General features: G+C 67.1%; 2 protein-coding genes across 2 annotated transcripts; one reads left to right on the top strand and one right to left on the bottom strand.

Annotated features, from left to right (window-relative positions):
- Nucleotides 1–861: 861 nt before the first annotated feature.
- LOC127466171 (transcriptional repressor scratch 1-like) lies at nucleotides 862–1585 on the top strand. The gene is given in 4 exon segments (XM_051776773.1): nucleotides 862–1207; nucleotides 1209–1367; nucleotides 1369–1548; nucleotides 1550–1585. Coding segments are annotated over 4 exon segments (717 nt in total). The 5' UTR covers nucleotides 862–865.
- Nucleotides 1586–2519: 934 nt separating this feature from the next.
- Nucleotides 2520–11168, bottom strand: LOC127466172 (keratin-associated protein 10-4-like). Its single transcript, XM_051776774.1, has 22 exons — nucleotides 11031–11168; nucleotides 10830–10907; nucleotides 10733–10792; nucleotides 10488–10604; nucleotides 10311–10389; nucleotides 10235–10252; nucleotides 9528–9632; nucleotides 9421–9460; nucleotides 9316–9390; nucleotides 9201–9275; nucleotides 9076–9160; nucleotides 9004–9033; nucleotides 8845–8951; nucleotides 8738–8777; nucleotides 8365–8403; nucleotides 7506–7534; nucleotides 6956–6985; nucleotides 6777–6796; nucleotides 6629–6717; nucleotides 6538–6568; nucleotides 6022–6488; nucleotides 2520–2645 (listed from the first exon to the last, which is right to left on the bottom strand). Exons 5-22 carry the CDS (start codon nucleotides 10348–10350, stop codon nucleotides 2520–2522), a joined length of 1446 nt encoding a protein of 481 aa, XP_051632734.1. The 5' UTR covers nucleotides 10351–10389; nucleotides 10488–10604; nucleotides 10733–10792; nucleotides 10830–10907; nucleotides 11031–11168.
- Nucleotides 11169–16694: the final 5526 nt, after the last annotated feature.

Raw genomic sequence — 16694 nt, 5'->3', positions numbered from 1 at the left:
GGGGGACGGGCAGGGGACAGGTGGGGTTGCAGGCAGGGGGACAGGCAGGAGGACAGGCGGGGGGACGGACAGGAGGACGGGCAGGGGAACAGACAGGGGGACAAGCAGGGGGATGGACAGGAGGACGGGCGGGGGACAGGCAGAGTTACAGGCAGGGGGGATGGACAGGAGGACGGGCAGGAGGAGAGGAGAGTTACAGGCAGGGGGGACGGACAAGAGGACGGGCAGGGGGACGGACAGGAGGACAGGCAGGGGGACAGGCAGGGGGATGAACAGGAGGACAGGCAGTCGGACAGGCAGGGGGATGAACAGGAGGACAGAGAGAAGGACAGGCAGAGTTACAGACAGGAGGACAGGCAGGGGGACAGGCAGGGGGATGGACGGGAGGACAGGCAGAGTTACAGGCAGGGGGAGAGGCAGGGGGACAGGCAGGGGGACAGACAGGAGGACAGGCAGAGTTACAGGCAGGGGGAGAGGCAGGGGGACAGGTAGAAGGACGGACAGGAGGAAAGACAGAAGGACGGGCAGGGGGACAGGCAGGGGGACAGGCAGGAGGACAGGCAGGGGGACAGGCAGAGTTACAGGCAGGGGGACGGACAGGAGGACAGGCAGGGGGACAGACAGGGGGACGGACAGGAGGACAGGCAGGGGGACAGGCAGAAGGACGGACAGGAGGACAGACAGAAGGACGGGCAGGGGGCCAGGCAGGGGGCCCAACCAGGCGCTCCCCCCAGGGCGCCACCAACCCCGCGCGTCCCCAAGCGTCACCACCACCCCCCTTCTGACCGGACCCCCCCCTCTTGTCCCCCCCCCCTCCCCTTTCTCTCTCCCTCCCCCGCCCCCCCAGGGTACCTCCAGCGACTACATGGCGCCCTCGGCCTTCGAGGGGGACCCCGAGGCCGCGCTCAAGGTGCCCTCCCCGGCCGCCCTCTACCCCGGCGGGCGCGGCGACTTCGGCGCGGGGGACTCGGAGCCCCCCGACAGCCCCCACTCGGGCATGGCCGGCGGGTACATCAACGGCGACGCGGCCGTGAGCGAGGGCTACGCCGTGGACGCCTTCTTCATCACGGACGGGCGGTCGCGGCGCAAGGCGGCGGCGGCGGGGCCGGCGGGGCGGGCCCTGCCCCGGCACACCTGCGGCGAGTGCGGCAAGAGCTACGCCACCTCCTCCAACCTGAGCCGCCACAAGCAGACCCACCGCAGCCTGGGACAGCAAGATGGCCAAGAAGTGTCCGACGTGCGGCAAGGTGTACGTCTCCATGCCGGCCATGGCCATGCACCTGCTGACGCACGACCTGAAGCACAAGTGCCAGGTGTGCGGCAAAGCCTTCAGCCGGCCCTGGCTGCTGCAGGGCCACATGCGCTCCCCACACCGGCGAGAAGCCGTTCGGCTGCGCCCACTGCGGCAAAGCCTTCGCCGACCGCTCCAACCTGCGCGCCCACATGCAGACCCACTCGGCCTTCAAGCACTTCAAGTGCAAGCGCTGCAGCAAGACCTTCGCCCTCAAGTCCTATCTCAACAAGCACTACGAGTCCGCCTGCTTCAAGGGGGGCCGCGGCGCCCCTCAGCCCGCTGCGCCCCTGAGGGAGCCCGCGCCCGCCCCCCCCTCCATCCATCCCTCCTCCTCCTCCTCCTCCTCCGCCTCCTCCTCCTCCTCCTCCTCCTCCTCCTCCGGCACCTCCCCGGAGAGACGCGGCGCGGGATGGAGTCGCCGGGAAGGATTCGCCGGGAAGGATTCACCGGGAGGGATTCACTAGGATGAATTCACCGGGAAGGATTCACCGGGAAGGATTCACCGGGAAGGATTCACCGGGAGGGATTCGCCGGGAAGGATTCACCGGAAGGATTCGCCGGGAAGGATTCGCCGGGATGGATTCGCCGGGAGGATTCGCCGGGAAGGATTCACCGGGAGGGATTCACTAAGATGAATTCACCGGGAGGGATTCACCGGGAAGGATTCGCCGGGATGGATTCACCGAGAGGGATTCACTAGGATGAATTCACCGGGAAGGATTCACCGGGAGGGATTCACCGGGAGGGATTCGCCCCCGGGGATGGATTCACCGGGAAGGATTCGCCGGGAAGGATTCACCGGGAAGGATTCGCCGGGAAGGATTCGCCGGGAAGGATTCGCCGGGAGGGATTCGCCGGGAAGGATTCGCCGGGAAGGATTCACCGGGAAGGATTCACCGGGAAGGATTCGCCGGGAAGGATTCACCGGGAAGGATTCGCCGGGAAGGATTCACCGGGAAGGATTCGCCGGGAAGGATTCGCCGGGAAGGATTCACCGGGATGGATTCACATCCCACCCCGCGCCGCTCCCGCGGGAGCCACAGCCCCGCTCCCCACGTCGAGAAAATTCACCCCCTCGGGCACCCAGGCTGAGAAAGTCGCCCCCCCCCACCCCCCTTTTCCCCGTCCAAGTTCGCCTTTGGGAAGTTGTCGCCCTTCCTTTTGGGAGTTCGGCCTCCCATCCCACAACCCCCCTTAGGAAATGCGCGGCCCTCCCTCCCCCCAGTCAGGAGCAGGGAATGCGCCCTTGGAAATTCGCCCCTTCGGAAATTCGCCCCTCCTCGAAACCGGGCCCGTGGAATTCGCCCCCTCGAAATTTTGTCCCTCGAAATTCTCCCCTAAAAATTCGCCCCTCGAAATTCACCCTTAGAAATTCACCCCTAAAAAATTCGCCCCTCGAAATTCTCCCCTAAAAATTCACCCCTCGAAATTTCACCCTTAGAAGTTCACCCCTCGAAACCAGGCCCGTGAAATTCGCCCCTCGAAATTCTCCCCTCAAAATTCGCCCCTCGAAATTTCACCCTAATAATTCGCCCCTCGAAATTTCACCCCTCGAAATTTCACCCCTCGAAATTCAGACACCCCTCGAAATTTCACCCCTCAAAATTCAGACACTCCTCTCCTCCTCCTCCTCCTCCTCCTCCTCCTCCTCCTCCTCCTCCTCCTCGGCAAAAATCCGGCCACAAAATCCACCCCCTCCAAGTTCACCCTTCAAAATTCACCCCCCTCCCCCCCCCCCCGTCAAAATCCACCGTCGAAATCCGCCGCTCCCCCCTCCCCCCCTCCCCAAATCCGGCCTCGAAATTCGTCCTTCAGAATTCACCCCTCAAAATCCAAACCAACCCCACCCCCCCCGAAGTTTAGAACCCCCCAAAAAGACCTTTCAAAATCCGCTCCCCCCCTCCCCCCCAAAATCCACCGTCCCAAATCCGGCCCCCCCCCGCCCCAAAATCCACCGTCAAAATCCCCCCCCCCCAAAACCCAGCCCCCAAAAATCCAGCCCCCTAAAATCCAGTCACCCCAAAAATCCAGGCCCCCCCAAAATCCACCCTCCAAATTTCAGCCCCCCCCCAAAATCCACCCCCAATTCCCTCCGGGTTCCCCCCCCGGCTCATTTGCATGTGCCCCTCCCCCCCCATCGTAACCCTCCCCCCCCCCGCGCTGCCTTGAAGGGGGTCCCAGGTGCACCCCAAAATTGGTGGGACCCCCCCCTCCCCTCTTCTTACAGGGACGTCCTCACCCTGTGGTGCCCCCCCCCAGATTGGGGTGACCCCCTTTCTCTGCCCCCCGATCAGAGCGACCCCCCCTCACCTTTGCATGGGTGTCCCCGCCCCAAAATGGGGGTGTCCCCGCCCCAAAATGGGGGTGACCCCCCCCGGGCACCCTCGGTGGGTGCCCCGACCCCTCGGTGCGCCCCAAAATCGGGGTGCCCCCCCCCCCCCCTTTGCATGGGTGCCTCAGCCTTGTGCCATAACCCCCCCCCCCCGGGGTCACCCCCACTCTGTGCATGTGGGGCGCCCCCCCAAAATCGGGGTGACCCCCCCCACACCTTTGCATGGGCCCCCCCGGGCCTGCGGAGCACCCCCAGATCGGGGGGACCCCCCCCCTGACCGCCCCCCCCCCGCATGGGGCGCCCCCCCGCCCTGTGCCATAGCAGCCCCCCCCCCCGGGGTCATCCCCCCCCTTCCTGAGCGCCCCAAAATCGGGGTGACCCCCCCCCCCCTCCGCCTTGCGGGGGGTGCCCTAAACCCTGAGGGGCCCCCCCAAAACAAGGGTGACCCCCCCCCCCATTCACGGGCGCCCCGGCCTCACGCCATAACTCCCCCCCCCCCCCCCCCCAATCCCGGGGTGCCCCCCCCAGCGCTGCACCCCCAAAAACCAGGGTCCCCCCCCCCACCCTTTGCATGGGTACCCCGGCCTCGCGCCGTACCCCGAGATCAGGTTGAACACCCCCCCCTTTGCAAACCCCCCTCCCCCCGGAGCCCCCCAAACCCCGGGGGGAGCCCCCCCGGCAGGGCCCCCGCCCCCCCAAAACCGGGGTGTGCCCCCCCCCCCCCGCCCCCCCATGCATGGGTGCCCCCGCCCTGTGCCGTCCCCCCACATCAGGGTGCCCCCCCCCTCGCAGGGGTCCCCCCCGGGGTGCCCCCCCCCCCGCAATAAGCCCCCCCCCCCCCCCGCACGGCACCGGGCAGCTCCTGGGGGTACCCCGGCCCCCCCCCACCCCCCCAGGTACCCCCCCACCTGGGGACCCCCCTGCATGGCCCCCCCCCGGGCACCCCCACATGGCAGGGTACCCCCACCCTGGGTGCCCCCCCCCCCCACTTTCGGGGGTCCCCCAACCGTGCATGGCCCCCCCCCCCCAAACCCCCCCCGGGTACCCCAAATTTGCACGGGTACCCCCACTCCGGGTACCCCCACCTTGGGGACCCCCCCCCCCGACCTTGGGGACCCCCCCCCCCGCGACCTCGGGTACCCCCATATTGCAGGGTGCCCCCCCCCCTCGGGGTACCCCAATACCTTCAGGGTGCCCCCCCCGGGTACCCCCCCCCGGGTACCCCCCCCCTCGGGGTACCCCAATACCTTCAGGGTGCCCCCCCCGGGTGCCCCCCCCTGGGTACCCCCCCCCGGGTACCCCAATACCTTCAGGGTGCCCCCCCCGGGTACCCCCACCTCGGGTACCCCCCCCCAGGTACCCCCCCCCCCTGCGCACGGGTACCCCCCCCCCCCGCAGGGCACCGGGGGGGGTCCCCAAACCCCCCCCCCCCCCCTTAGAGGGGACTCCCCACCCGTGGGGGGGGGGACGGACCCCCCCCCAAAAACCCCCCCGAGGGGCCGCCCCGCCTCCCCCCCACTGCGGGCGCCCTTCCCGAGAGCACAAACCCCCCCCCTCCCCCTTTACCCACCCCCCCCAAAATAAAACCAACCCCCCCCCGGGATTTCGGGGCGGCCCCCGCGCCCCTCCCCCCCCCTCCTCCCCCCCCGCGATGCCAAAGCCTGAAGGGAGGGGGGGGAGGGGGCGGAAAGGGCCCCTCCCCCCGCCGCCCCTCCCCGCCCCCCCCCCCCCCTCGGGGGGGTCTCTGCATGCAAAAAAAAAAAACCAGCCCCCCCCCCCAAATTCCCCCCTCCCCCCCCCCCCAATTTCCATCTATGCCAATTTTGATGCTTTTTCGGGTTTTTTTTTTTCCGAAGGAATATTATTTTTTTGGGGGTTTGTTTTTTTGGGGTTTATTTTTTTTTCGGTTTTTGTTTTGCGTTGCCAAACTGTAGATCCGCGGGGCGGCCCCGCCCCCCCGCTCTAGAGCAATAATTAATTACCGTGATTACCGGCTAATTACCGACCGCATGGGCTCGAGCAATCAGGGACCCCCCCCCTCCCCCCGAGCCAGCCCCTTAGAGCGACCGATATCAGGGATGATGCCAGAGTAGCGATAGGAAACCCCCCTCCCCAAAATATAACCCACACCCCCCCCTCCCTCTGCACCGCCGGGACAAGGACACGCCTCGGACGCGCCTCGGACACGCCCCCCCGGGACACGCCCCTCCGGGACACGCCCCCAGGGACACGCCCCCAGGGACACGCCCCCCCGGGACACGCCCCCCCCGGGGCCGCGGGGGACGAGTTTGGGGTGGGGGGGGGATGAGTTTGGGGCGGGGGGCGCGGGGGCCGCGGGCACGCGGAGCGGCGGACATACGTGTGCACGCGTGGGCACGTGGTGCATTGTACATACGTGTGCACGCGTGGGCACGCGGCGCGTTGGACACGCGTTGTACACGCGTGTGCGCGCGTGGGCACGCGGCACATTGTACACATGTGTACGCGCGTGGGCATGCGGCGCGTTGGACACGCGTGGGCGCGCGTGGGCACGCGGCGCGCAGCTGTACATACGTGCCCACGCGTGTACGCACGTGGCGCATTGCACACGCGTGGGCACGTGTGGGCACACGGTACAGGCACGGCACACGCACCTCTCGACACCTGCACACACCTGGACACGCGTGTACATGCAGGGACACACCTGTACACACATGTACACACCTGTACACACCTGTACATACAGGGACACACCTGTACACGCTGCATACACTTCTACACACCTGTACACGCCTGTACACACCTGTACACACCTGTACACACCTGTACACACCTGTACATACAGGGACACACCTGTACACGCTGCATACACACTGCACACACCTGTACACACAGGGACACATAGGGACACACCTGTACACACTGCACACACACTGCACACACCTGTACACGCATGTACACACCTGTACATACAGGGACACCCCTGTACACGCTGCACACACACTGCACACACCTCTACACACCTGTACACGCCTGTACACACCTGTACATACCTGTACATACAGGGACACACCTGTACATGCTGCACACACCTGTACACACCTGTACACACCTGTACACACCTGTACATACAGGGACACACCTGTACACACTGCACACACCTCTACACACCTGTAAACGCATGTACACACCTGTACATACTGCACACACCGGTACGTACAGGTGCACGCAGGTACTCACCTGTGCACACGTGTACACGTCCTGCACACACATGCACACACCTGTACCTGCTGCATGCACCTGTACACACCTGTGCACACACATACAGGTGTGTGCATACAGGTACACACCTGTACACACCTGTGCACACAGGTACACACCTGTACACACTGCACGCACCTGTACACACCTGTGCACACAGGTACACACCTGTACATGCTGTACGCACGTGTGCACACAGGTACAGGTGTGCGCACACAGGTACCCATCTGCACACACCTGTGCACACAGGTACACACCTGTACACGCTGCACACACCTGTACACAAGTATACACACAGGTACAGGTGTGTGCACACAGGTACACACCTGTACACGCTGCATACACCTGTACACACGTGTGCACACAGGTACAGGTGTTTGCACACAGGTACACACCTGTACACGCTGCACACACCTGCACACACCTGTGCACACAGGTACACACCTGTACACGCTGCACACACCTGTACACACCTGTGCACACAGGGACACACCTGTACACGCTGCATGCACCTGCACACACCTGTGCACACAGGTACACGGCTGTACATGCTACATACACCTGTATACATGTGTGCACACAGGTACAGGTGTGTGCACACAGGTACCCATCTGCACACACCTGTACACAGGTACACACCTGTACACGCTGCACACACCTGTACACACCTGCGCACACAGGTACACACCTGTACACGCTGCATACACCTGTACACACGTGTGCACACAGGTACAGGTGTGTGCACACAGGTACACACCTGTACACGCTGCATACACCTGTACACAAGTGTACACACAGGTACAGGTGTGTGCACACAGGTACACACCTGTACACGCTGCACACACCTGCACACACCTGTGCACACAGGTACACACCTGTACACGCTGCATACACCTGCACACACCTGTGCACACAGGTACACACCTGTACACGCTGCACACACCTGTACACACCTGTGCACACAGGGACACACCTGTACACGCTGCATGCACCTGCACACACCTGTGCACACAGGGACACGGCTGTACATGCTACATACACCTGTATACATGTGTGCACACAGGTACAGGTGTGTGCACACAGGTACCCATCTGCACACACCTGTACACAGGTACACACCTGTACACGCTGCACACACCTGAACACACCTGTGCACACAGGTACACACCTGTACACGCTGCATACACCTGTACACAAGTATACACACAGGTACACGTGGGAGCACACAGGGACACACCTGAGCGCACAGGTACACGCCTGCACACGCTCTGGACACGGCACACCCCGCAGGTGCTGGAGCTCAGCACACCTGCACTCACCTGCACACGCATGGACAGAGCCGGTGGGTGCTGTGCACTCACCTGTCACACGCTCACCTGTCACACGCTCACCTGTCACATGCTCACCTGTCACACACGGCCCTGCCCCACCCACGGGCACAGCACACACCTGCACACACAGCACACATCTGAACATACCTGAACACACCTGAACGTACCTGTACACACCTGCACATACCTGCACACACAGCACACACCTGTACACACAGCACACACCTGTACACACCTGCACACACCTGAACACACCTGCACACACCTGTACACACCTGAACATACCTGTACACACCTCTACACACCTGCACATACCTGCACACCCAGCACACGCTCACCGCACCTGTGCAGGTGCTGCTGCAGGTGCTGCTCCCCCCGCACACACCAGACGCTGCTGCTGCTGCACACACAGCACACACCTGAGCACACCTGTGCACACCTGAGCACACCTGCACACCCAGCACACACCTGAGCACACCTGAGCACACCTGCACATACCTGCACACACCTGAGCACATACCTGCACATACCTGCACATACCTGAGCACACCTGAGCACACCTGAACATACCTGCACACACCTGAACATACCTGCACACGCTGCTGCTGCTGCACACAGCACACACCTGAGCACACCTGAGCACATACCTGCACATACCTGCACATACCTGAGCACACCTGCACACACCTGAACATACCTGCACACGCTGCTGCTGCTGCACACACAGCACACACCTGAGCACACCTGCACACACCTGAGCACACCTGCACACATCTGAGCACATACCTGCACACACCTGCACATACCTGCACACACGTGAACATACCTGCACACACCTGAGCACATACCTGCACATACCTGCACACATCTGAGCACACCTGCACACACCTGAGCACACCTGTGCACACCTGCACACACCTGCACACGCTGCTGCTGCTGCACACAGCACACACCTGAGCACACCTCTGCACACCTGCACATACCTACACACACCTGAGCACACCTGCACACACCTGCACACACCTGAACATACCTGCACACGCTGCTGCTGCTGCACACAGCACACACCTGAGCACACCTCTGCACACCTGCACATACCTACACACACCTGAGCACACCTGCACACACCTGCACACACCTGAACATACCTGCACACGCTGCTGCTGCTGCACACAGCACACACCTGAGCACACCTGTGCACACCTGAGCACACCTGCACATACCTGAGCACACCTGAGCACACCTGAGCACACCTGCACACGCCTGAACATACCTGCACACGCTGCTGCTGCTGAACACACAGCACACACCTGAGCACACCTGAGCACACCTGCAGACACCTGCACACACCTGAGCACACCTGAACACACCTGCACACACCACAGGTGCTGCAGACGCTGCTGCTGCTGCACACCCAGCACACGCCTGAGCACACCTGAACATACCTGAACATACCTGCACACACCACAGGCGCTGCTGCTGCTGCTGCACACAGCACACACCTGAGCACACCTGAACATACCTGCACACCCAGCACACACCTGAGCACACCTGCAGACACCTGACACATCTGAACACACCTGCACACACCTCACTCACCTGCACAGACACCTCACACACCTGAACACACCTCACACACCTCACACACCTCACACACCTCACACACCTCACACACCTCACACACCTGAACACACATCACACACCTGAGGCAGAGCGCACCCTGCGAGCCCCGCCCTCCGGGGCAGGTCCCGCGGCTGCCTCAGGTGTCACAGGTGCCGCACCCACCACACCTGCACACACCTGCACACACCCACCACACCTGTACACACCACACCTGCACACACCTGTACACACCCACCACACCCACCACACCTGCACACACCCACCACACCCGTCACACCTGCACACACCTGCACACACTTGCACACACCTGCACACAGCCACCACACCCACCACGCCCACCACACCTGAGCACACACCTGCACACACCTGTACACACCCACCACACTTGCACACACCTGCACACACCCACCACACCCACCACGCCCACCACACCTGAGCACACACCTGCACACACCCACCACGCCCACCACACCCTCCACACCCACCACACCTGCACACACCTGCACACACCTGTACACACCTGTATACATCTGTACACACCTACACACACCTGCACACACCCACCACACCTGCACACACCGTACAGACCTGCACACACCCACCACACCCACCACGCCCACCACACCTGAGCACACACCTGCACACACCTGTACACACCTGTACACACCTGTACACACCTGCACACACCTGCACACACCCACCACACCTGCACACACCTGCACACACCCACCACACCTGCACACACCCACCACACCTGCACACACCTGTACACACCTGCACACACCTTCACACACCTGCACACACTTGCACACACCTGTACACACCTTCACACACCTGCACACACCTGCACACACCGTACAGACCTGCACACACCCACCACACCCACCACGCCCACCACACCTGAGCACACACCTGCACACACCTGTACACACCTGTACACACCTGTACACACCTGCACACACCTGCACACACCTGCACACACCCACCACACCCACCGCACCTACCACACCCACCACACCTGCACACACCTGCACACACCTGCACACACCTGCACACACCTGCACACACAGAGCACACCTGTACACACCTGTACACACCCACCACACCCACCACACCTGCACACACCTGTACACACCTGCACACCCACCACACCTGTACACACCCGCACACACCCACCACACCCACCACACCTGCACACGCCTGCACACACCTGTACACACCTGCACACACCTGCACACACCTGTACACACCTGTACACACCTGCACACACCTGTACACACCTGCACACACCTGTACACACCTGAACACGCCCACCGTGCCCACCGCAGCCGCCGTTGCCTCCCCCGGCCCCCTCCGCCCCCCCAGGTGTCCCCCCCCCCCTCCCGCCCGGGCCCCCCCGACGGGCTGTGGGACCCCGGAGGCCCCCCCGCCCCTCACCGGGCCGGGGGCGGGGCCGGGCGGGACCCCCCGACCCCCCCCCCGCGACCCCCCCCCAGATTCAGGTACTGCAGGACCGGGAGCTTCCACCTCGTTTTGTACTCGCGGGCGGGGGGTCCCACGCGGGGGTCCCACCTGGGGACACCCCCCCGCCCCCCCGGGCCCCCCCCGGGCCCCCCCCGGGCCCCCCCGGGCCCCCCCCCGCCCCGGAGCTCCCCGGGAATTTCTCGCGGAATTTGAGGGATTTCAGGACAAGCACAAACGGCCCCCGCGGCCCCCCCGGCCCCGCGGCCCCGCGGCCAATAAAGGGACGAACCTGCAACCCCCCCGCCTGAGCCTCCGATGCGCCGACCCCCGGGACCCCCACCCGAGGGAACCCCCCACCTGAGGGACCCCCACTGCCGACCCCCGGGAACCCCAGTACCGACCCCCGGGACCCCCAGTACCGACCCCCGGGAACCCCACTGCCGACCCCCGGGAACCCCATTACCGACCCCTGGGACCCCCCACCTGAGGGACCCCCATTGCCGACCCCCGGGACCCCCACCCGAGGGAACCCCCCCCCGCCTGAGCCTCCGCTGCGCCGACCCCCGGGACCCCCCCACCTGAGGGAACCCCACTGCTGACCCCCGGGAACCCCACTGCCGACCCCCGGGACCCCCCAACTGATGGAACCCCCATTGCCGACCCCCGGGAACCCCCCCCCCCCCCCGCCTGAGCCTCCGCTGCGCCGACCCCCGGGATCCCCCACCTGAGGGACACCCAGGACAGACCCCCGGGACCCCCCACCTGAGGGATCCCCCACCCGCGGGACCCCCATTGCCGAACCCCGGGAACACCCCCCCCCCCCGCCTGAGCCTCCGCTGCGCCGACCCCCGGGACCCCCCAACTGATGGAACCCCCATTGCCTCCCCCGGGACCGCCCCCCCCGCCTGAGCCTCCGCTGCGCCGACTCCCGGGACCCCCCACCCCCGGGACCCCCATTACCGACCCCCGGGACCCCCCACCCGAGGGAACCCCATTGCCGACCCCCGGGACCCCCCATCTGAAGGACCCCCCACCCGCGGGACCCCATTACCGACCCCCGGGACCCCCATTGCCGACTCCCGGGACCCTCCACCCGCCTGAGCCTCCGCTGCGCCGACCCCCGGGACCCCCCAACTGAGGGAACCCCAGTACCGACCCCCGGGACCCCCCACCTGAGGGACCCCAAGACAGATCCCCGGGAACCACCCCCTGCCTGAGCCTCCGCTGCGCCGACCCCCGGGACCCCCCACCCGAGGGACCCCCAGGACCGACCACCGGGACCCCCATTGCCAACCCCCGGGAACCCCCATCCGCGGGATCCCCATTGCCGAACCCCGGGACCCCCAACCCGCGGGAACCCCAGTACCGACCCCCGGGACCCCCATTGCCGACCCCCGGGAACCCCCACCCGCCTGAGCCTCCGCTGCGCCGACGCCCGGGACCCCCACCCGAGGGACCCCCAGGACCGACCCCCGGGACCCCCACCCGAGGGAACCTCATTGCCGACCCCCGGGACCCCCCACCTGAGGGACCCCCAGGACCGACCCCCGGGACCCCCCCCCCCGCCTGAGCCTCCGCTGCGCCGACCCCCCAACCGCGGGAACCCCACTGCCGACCCCCGGGACCCCCCATCCCCGGGACCCCCATTGCCTCCCCCGGGACCGCCCCCCCCGCCTGAGCCTCCGCTGCGCCGACCCCCGGGACCCCCCACCTGAGGGAACCCCATTGCCGACCCCCGGGACCCCCCACCCGAGGGAACCCCATTGCCGACCCCCGGGACCCCCATTGCCAACCCCCGGGACCCCCAACCCGCGGGACCCCAGGACCGACCCCCGGGACCCCCATTGCCGACTCCCGGGAACCCCCACCCGCGGGACCACCATTGCCGAGACCAGGGACCCCCCACTCGCCTGAGCCTCCGCTGTGCCGACCCCTGGGACCCCCCACCCGCGAGACCCCCACTGCCGACCCCCGGGACCCCCATTGCCGACCCCCGGGACCCCCCATCCGCCTGAGCCTCCGCTGCGCCGACCCCGGGGACCCCCCACCCCCGGGACCCCCAGTACCGACCACCGGGAACCCCACTGCCGACCTCCGGGACCCCCCACCCGTGGGAACCCCATTGCCGACCCCCGGGACCCCCATTACGGACCCCCGGGACCCCCCACCCGCGGGAACCCCCTCCGACTGAACCTCTGCTGCGCCGACCCCCGAGACCCCCCACCTGAGGGACCCCCGGTACCGACCCGCGGGACCCCCCACCCGCCTGAGCCTCCGCTGCGCCGACCCCCGGGACCCCCCACCCCCGGGACCCCCAGTACCGACACCAGGGACCCCCGGGATCCCCGGGACCCCCCACCCGCGGGACCCCCCCTTCCGAGACCAAGGACCCCCCACCCGCGGGACCCCCACTGCCGACCCCAGGGACCTCCGGGACCCCCCCCGGGACCCCCACCCGCGGGACCCCCGCCATCCTTCCTGCCCCGGGACCTCTGAACCGCGGGACCCCCGAACCGTGGGACCCCCACTCGCCACCCACGGGACCCCCCCACCCACGGAACCCCTGAACAGAGCGGGACCCCCACCCTCCACCGACCCTCGGGGGCTCGCGAGACCCCCGAACGGGACCCCCGAACGGGACCTCAGCCGTGGAATCCCCGGGACCCCCCACCCACCCACGGGACCCCCGAACCACGGGACCCCCAAATCTCGGGTCCCCCCCACCCACGGGACCCCCGACCCACCGACACCCTCCAACCCGTGGGACCCCCCCCCCCGATCCCCGGGACCCCCCTCCCACCCACGGGACCCCCGACCTACCGACACCCTCCAACCCGTGGGACGCCCCCCTGATCCCCGGGACCCTCCACCCACCCACGGGACCCCCAAACCGTGGGTCGCCCCCACCCACGGGACCCCCGAACCACAGGACTCTCAAACCGCGGGTCCCCCCCACCCACGAGACCCCCACCTACCGACACCCTCCAACCCGTGGGACCCCCCCGATCCCCTGGACCCCCCTCCCACCCACGGGACCCCCAAACCGTGGGTCCCCCCCACCCACGGGATCCCCGACCTACCGACACCCTCCAACCCGTGGGACACCCCCCGATCCCTGGGACCCCCCATCCACCCACGGGACCCCCAAACCACAGGACCGCCAAACCGTGGGTCCCCCTCACCCATGGGACCCCCAAACCGTGGGACACCAACCCATAGGACCCCCAAACCACGGGTCCCCCCCACCCACGAGACCCCCGACCTACCGACACCCTCCAACCCGTGGGACCCCCCCCCCCCGATCCCCGAGACCCCCCACCCACGGGACCCCCAAACCGCGGGTTCCCCCCACTCACGGGACCCCCGACCTACCGACACCCTCCAACCCGTGGGACCCCCCCGCCCCCCGATCCCCGAGACCCCCCTCCTACCCACGGGACCCCCAAACCGTGGGTCTCCCCCACCCACGGGACCCCCGAACCAGAGGACTCCCAAACCGCGGGTCCCCCCACCCACGGGACCCCCAAACCGCGGGTTCCCCCCACCCACGGGACCCCCGACCTACCGACACCCTCCAACCCGTGGGACCCCCCCCGATCCCCGGGACCCCCCACCCACCCACGGGACCCCCGAACCGAGGATCCCCCCACCCACGGGACCCCCAAACCGTGGGTCCCCCCCACCCACTGGACCCCCGACCTACCGACACCCTCCAACCCGTGGGACCCCCCCCGATCCCCGAGACCCCCCACCCACGGGACCCCCGAACCACAGAACCCCCAAACCGCGGGTCCCCTCCCACCCACGGGACCCCCAAACCGTGGGACCCCCCCACCCACGGGACCCCCGAACCAGAGGACTCCCAAACCGCGGGTCCCCCCACCCACGGGACCCCCAAACCGCGGGTTCCCCCCACTCACGGGTCCCCCGACCTACCGACACCCTCCAACCCATGGGACCCCCCCCGATCCCCGGGACCCCCCACCCATGGGACCCCCGACCTACCGACACCCTCCAACCCATGGGACCCCCCCGATCCCCGGGACCCCCCACCCACCCACGGGACCCCCGAACCACAGGACTCCCAAACCGTGGGTCGCCCCCACCCACGGGACCCCCGACCTACCCCTGGGACCCCTCCCGATCCCCGGGACCCCCCCCCCCGAGGGTCCCCCCCCGCCCCGGCCCCTCCAGGGCCGCCCCGCCCCACAAATCGCGCGGGGCCCTGACCCCGCTGCCCCCCCGGGATATTTTTAGCTCCGGCGTCAGCGCCGGGCGCGGGAGGGGGGGCACGACCCCCCCCAGACACCCCCACTAAAGAACCCCCCAGACACCCCCACCAAAGAAACCCCCCAGACACCCCCACCAAAGAACCCCCCCAGACACCCCCACCAAAGAAACCCCCCTCGGTGTGGGGCTGGATGTGGGGGGCTGTGGGGCAGGGGGCTGTGGGGCAGGGGTTGGGGTGTCCCTCGGACCCCTTCCCGGCCCCACATCCCGGGATTGCCCCACGGCCCGGGGGTGCCCCATGGGGCGGGGGTGCCCCAAATCCCGGGGGTCCTTGGGCCCCACATCCCGGGGGTGCCCCATAGCCGGGGGTGCCCCATAGGGTGGGGGTGCCCCATAGCCGGGGTGCCCCATATCCCGGGGGTCCTTGGGCCCCACATCTCGGGGTGCCCCATATCCCGGGAGTCCTTGGGCCCCACAGCCCGGGGGTGCCCCATAGCCGGGGGTGCCCCCCCATCTTAAGGGTTCCCCACATCTCGGGGGTGCCCCAGTTCCTGGGGTCCCTCCGGACCCCTCGCTAGCCCCCTATTCCCGGGGGTGCCACGTGTCCCCGGGGTGCCCCACATCCTGAGGATACCCCACATCCTGAGGATATCCCACATCCCGGGGATACCCCAAATCCCGGGGTGCCCCACATCTCAGGGTGCCCCACAGCCCAGGGATACCCCACATCCTGAGGATACCCCACATCCCGGGGTGCCCCATATCCCGGGGTGCCCCACATCTCAGGGTGCCCCACATCCTGAGGATACCCCACATCCCGGGGATACCCCACATCCTGGGGATACCCCATAGCCCGGGGATACCCCACAGCCCGGGGTGCCCCACATCTCAGGGTACCCCACAGCCCGGGGTGCCCCACATCCCGGGGTGCCCCATATCCCGGGGTGCCCCACATCTCAGGGTGCCCCACATCCTGAGGATACCCCACATCCCGGGGATACCCCACATCCTGAGGATACCCCATAGCCCGGGGATACCCCACATCCCGGGGTGCCCCATATCCCGGGGATACCACACATCCCAGGGTGCCCCACATCTCAGGGTGCCCCATATCCCGGGAACACCCGGATACCGGGGATCCTTGGGCCCCACATCCCGGGGGTGTCCCCGATCCTGGGGG

This window comes from Manacus candei, unplaced genomic scaffold (assembly GCF_025592945.1).
Source record: "Manacus candei isolate 608988 ecotype Guabito, Panama unplaced genomic scaffold, ASM2559294v1 h1tg000629l, whole genome shotgun sequence".
In the NCBI taxonomy this organism is placed as follows: Eukaryota; Metazoa; Chordata; class Aves; order Passeriformes; family Pipridae; genus Manacus; species Manacus candei.
The sequence above is the reverse complement of the archived record's forward strand: the minus strand, read 5'-3'. Positions and strand labels throughout refer to the sequence as shown.

Excerpts from the sequence above, each read along its gene's own strand:
- LOC127466172 (XM_051776774.1), bottom strand. The coding sequence starts at position 10,350 with ATGTATACAGGTGTGTACAGGTGTGTGCAGGTGTGTGCAG. Across the intron at positions 8,404-8,737 it reads GTGTGCTCAGGTGTGCTCAG|GTGTGTGCTGTGTGTGCAGG; the intron begins GTATGTGCAGGT and ends CTGTGTGTACAG. Across the intron at positions 2,646-6,021 it reads GCGTGCCCACGCGTGCACAC|GGGCGAATTTTTAGGGGAGA; the intron begins GTATGTACAATG and ends GTGAATTTCGAG.